The sequence below is a fragment of the Ursus maritimus genome, unplaced genomic scaffold (genome assembly GCF_017311325.1).
Source record: "Ursus maritimus isolate PB19 unplaced genomic scaffold, ASM1731132v1 scaffold_2058, whole genome shotgun sequence".
In the NCBI taxonomy this organism is placed as follows: domain Eukaryota; kingdom Metazoa; phylum Chordata; class Mammalia; order Carnivora; family Ursidae; genus Ursus; species Ursus maritimus.
The window spans coordinates 1-1,539 of NW_024424518.1; the positions used below are offsets into that span (position 1 = coordinate 1).

Sequence of the window (1,539 nt, forward strand, 5' to 3'; positions counted from 1 at the left end):
GCCAAAGGCAGATGCTTAACGACTGAGCCCCCCAGGCACCCATATGACTCAGTTTCCTCATCTATAAAATGGCGGTAAATACTACTATTTACCCCACATAGTGGTTCTAAGTATTAAGACAGTTCATACATGTAAAGCGTTCAGAACCATGCCCGACACATAACAAAGTGCTCAATAAGTAGGCTACTGCTATATTTTGATACTATCCTTAAATGTTAAAACAGGTTACTGTGTATCTCTCAATAAAAAATCCCAGGGATCACAGGACACTCCTTTTCTTCCATGTTATAGAGATTCACTAAATAAATGTTTCCTTGGCTACTGAGTTTGATCAGACTGTATATTGGAGTAACCAGTACAGGACAAGAGCATATACAGGAATGATGAGATTATTACTTCCACTCTGTCTGTCACACACTTGAAGCAGCAGTGGGCTCTGGTGTTGGGTTATACATCTTCAGGCAGTCCTAGAAACAGATACATGGTCACAGATAACCTTCACCGTTGCTGGTATCCAGAGACATCCTCATCACTCAGACAGGGGCATGTGTGGTCACAAGCAAAACCACCCAGCTCTCTCAGAGAACTAACTTCTGAGGCTAACTGGGCCCAGGGGCCCCACTTCACCCCAGGGCAGGGAGTTGCTCACCGCCAGAAGGGAGCCATTGCTGGGCTCAAAGAGCAGCACAGTGGCCTGGTGGGAGGGGACCGTGGAGGCGGTGCTGTGGCCCTCGTAGAAGGTGACCAACTTGGTGGTCAGGGCGTCTTCTGCAGCACTGTAGGCGGGCATGACCCCCAGGAAACTACAAGGAGAGAGGGAGCAGCTTCAACCCCTTCCTACCAATACTGGGGTGTCCTATCAAGTCCCCACATACCTTCCTTTCTCTTTCCTCTGTCACTGCCCTACTGTCCTCCCTTCCCCCCATTCCCCCGCCCTTCCTTTAGGCAGTATGCAGAGTATGTTTAAGAGCCTGGCTGTGGATGAGAAAAACCATCCTACTTCTGCCACTAATTACCTATGTAACCTTGGGTAAGTCACTTAACCTCTCTGAGTCTCAATTGTCCCCATCAGTAAAATGACTGCATCAATACCTTTCTATACGGAGAATGTGTTGAATCAAACAAGATAAATCCCTGTAAAGCGTCGGCTCGACACAGTGCCTATCGCAAATATTAGATGGCAGCTGTTACCAGCAATGATTAGGCAAGCCCTCTCTTCCTTTCTCCCGCTGCTTCCTTCGCATGCCTCCCCTTCCACCTTTCCAGTTTCTCCAGCCCCTAGCCCCGGCCTTCCTCACTCACCCCCTGTGCTTGGCCACCGGCACCACGGTGCGCACGGGCTGCATGACCCCTCCGTCGGGGCCGCTGGAGAAGTTGGCCAGAGCCGCCTCCAGAGGCGGGATGAGGAGGCTGGAGCTGTGGAGGTGCCGCTGCACCTCCGCTGCGCTCAAGAACGCTGGAGGCCGGCTCATCTCGCCACCGACCTTCTAATTTCAGCTAGAGCACAGCGTTCGCTGTTCCCCGGGCTGCGCCCTATAT

At 51.4% G+C, this 1,539-nt stretch overlaps 1 protein-coding gene across 1 annotated transcript; it reads right to left on the reverse strand.

The window, feature by feature from the left end:
- Nucleotides 1-604: 604 nt before the first annotated feature.
- Nucleotides 605-1,503, reverse strand: LOC103679843 (ketimine reductase mu-crystallin-like; the record flags this gene model as incomplete). The annotated part of the gene is made up of 2 exons (XM_008709374.2): nt 1,303-1,503; nt 605-803 (listed from the first exon to the last, which is right to left on the reverse strand). Coding segments are annotated over exons 1-2 (369 nt in total), but the record flags the coding sequence as incomplete, so codon positions are not given.
- Nucleotides 1,504-1,539: the final 36 nt, after the last annotated feature.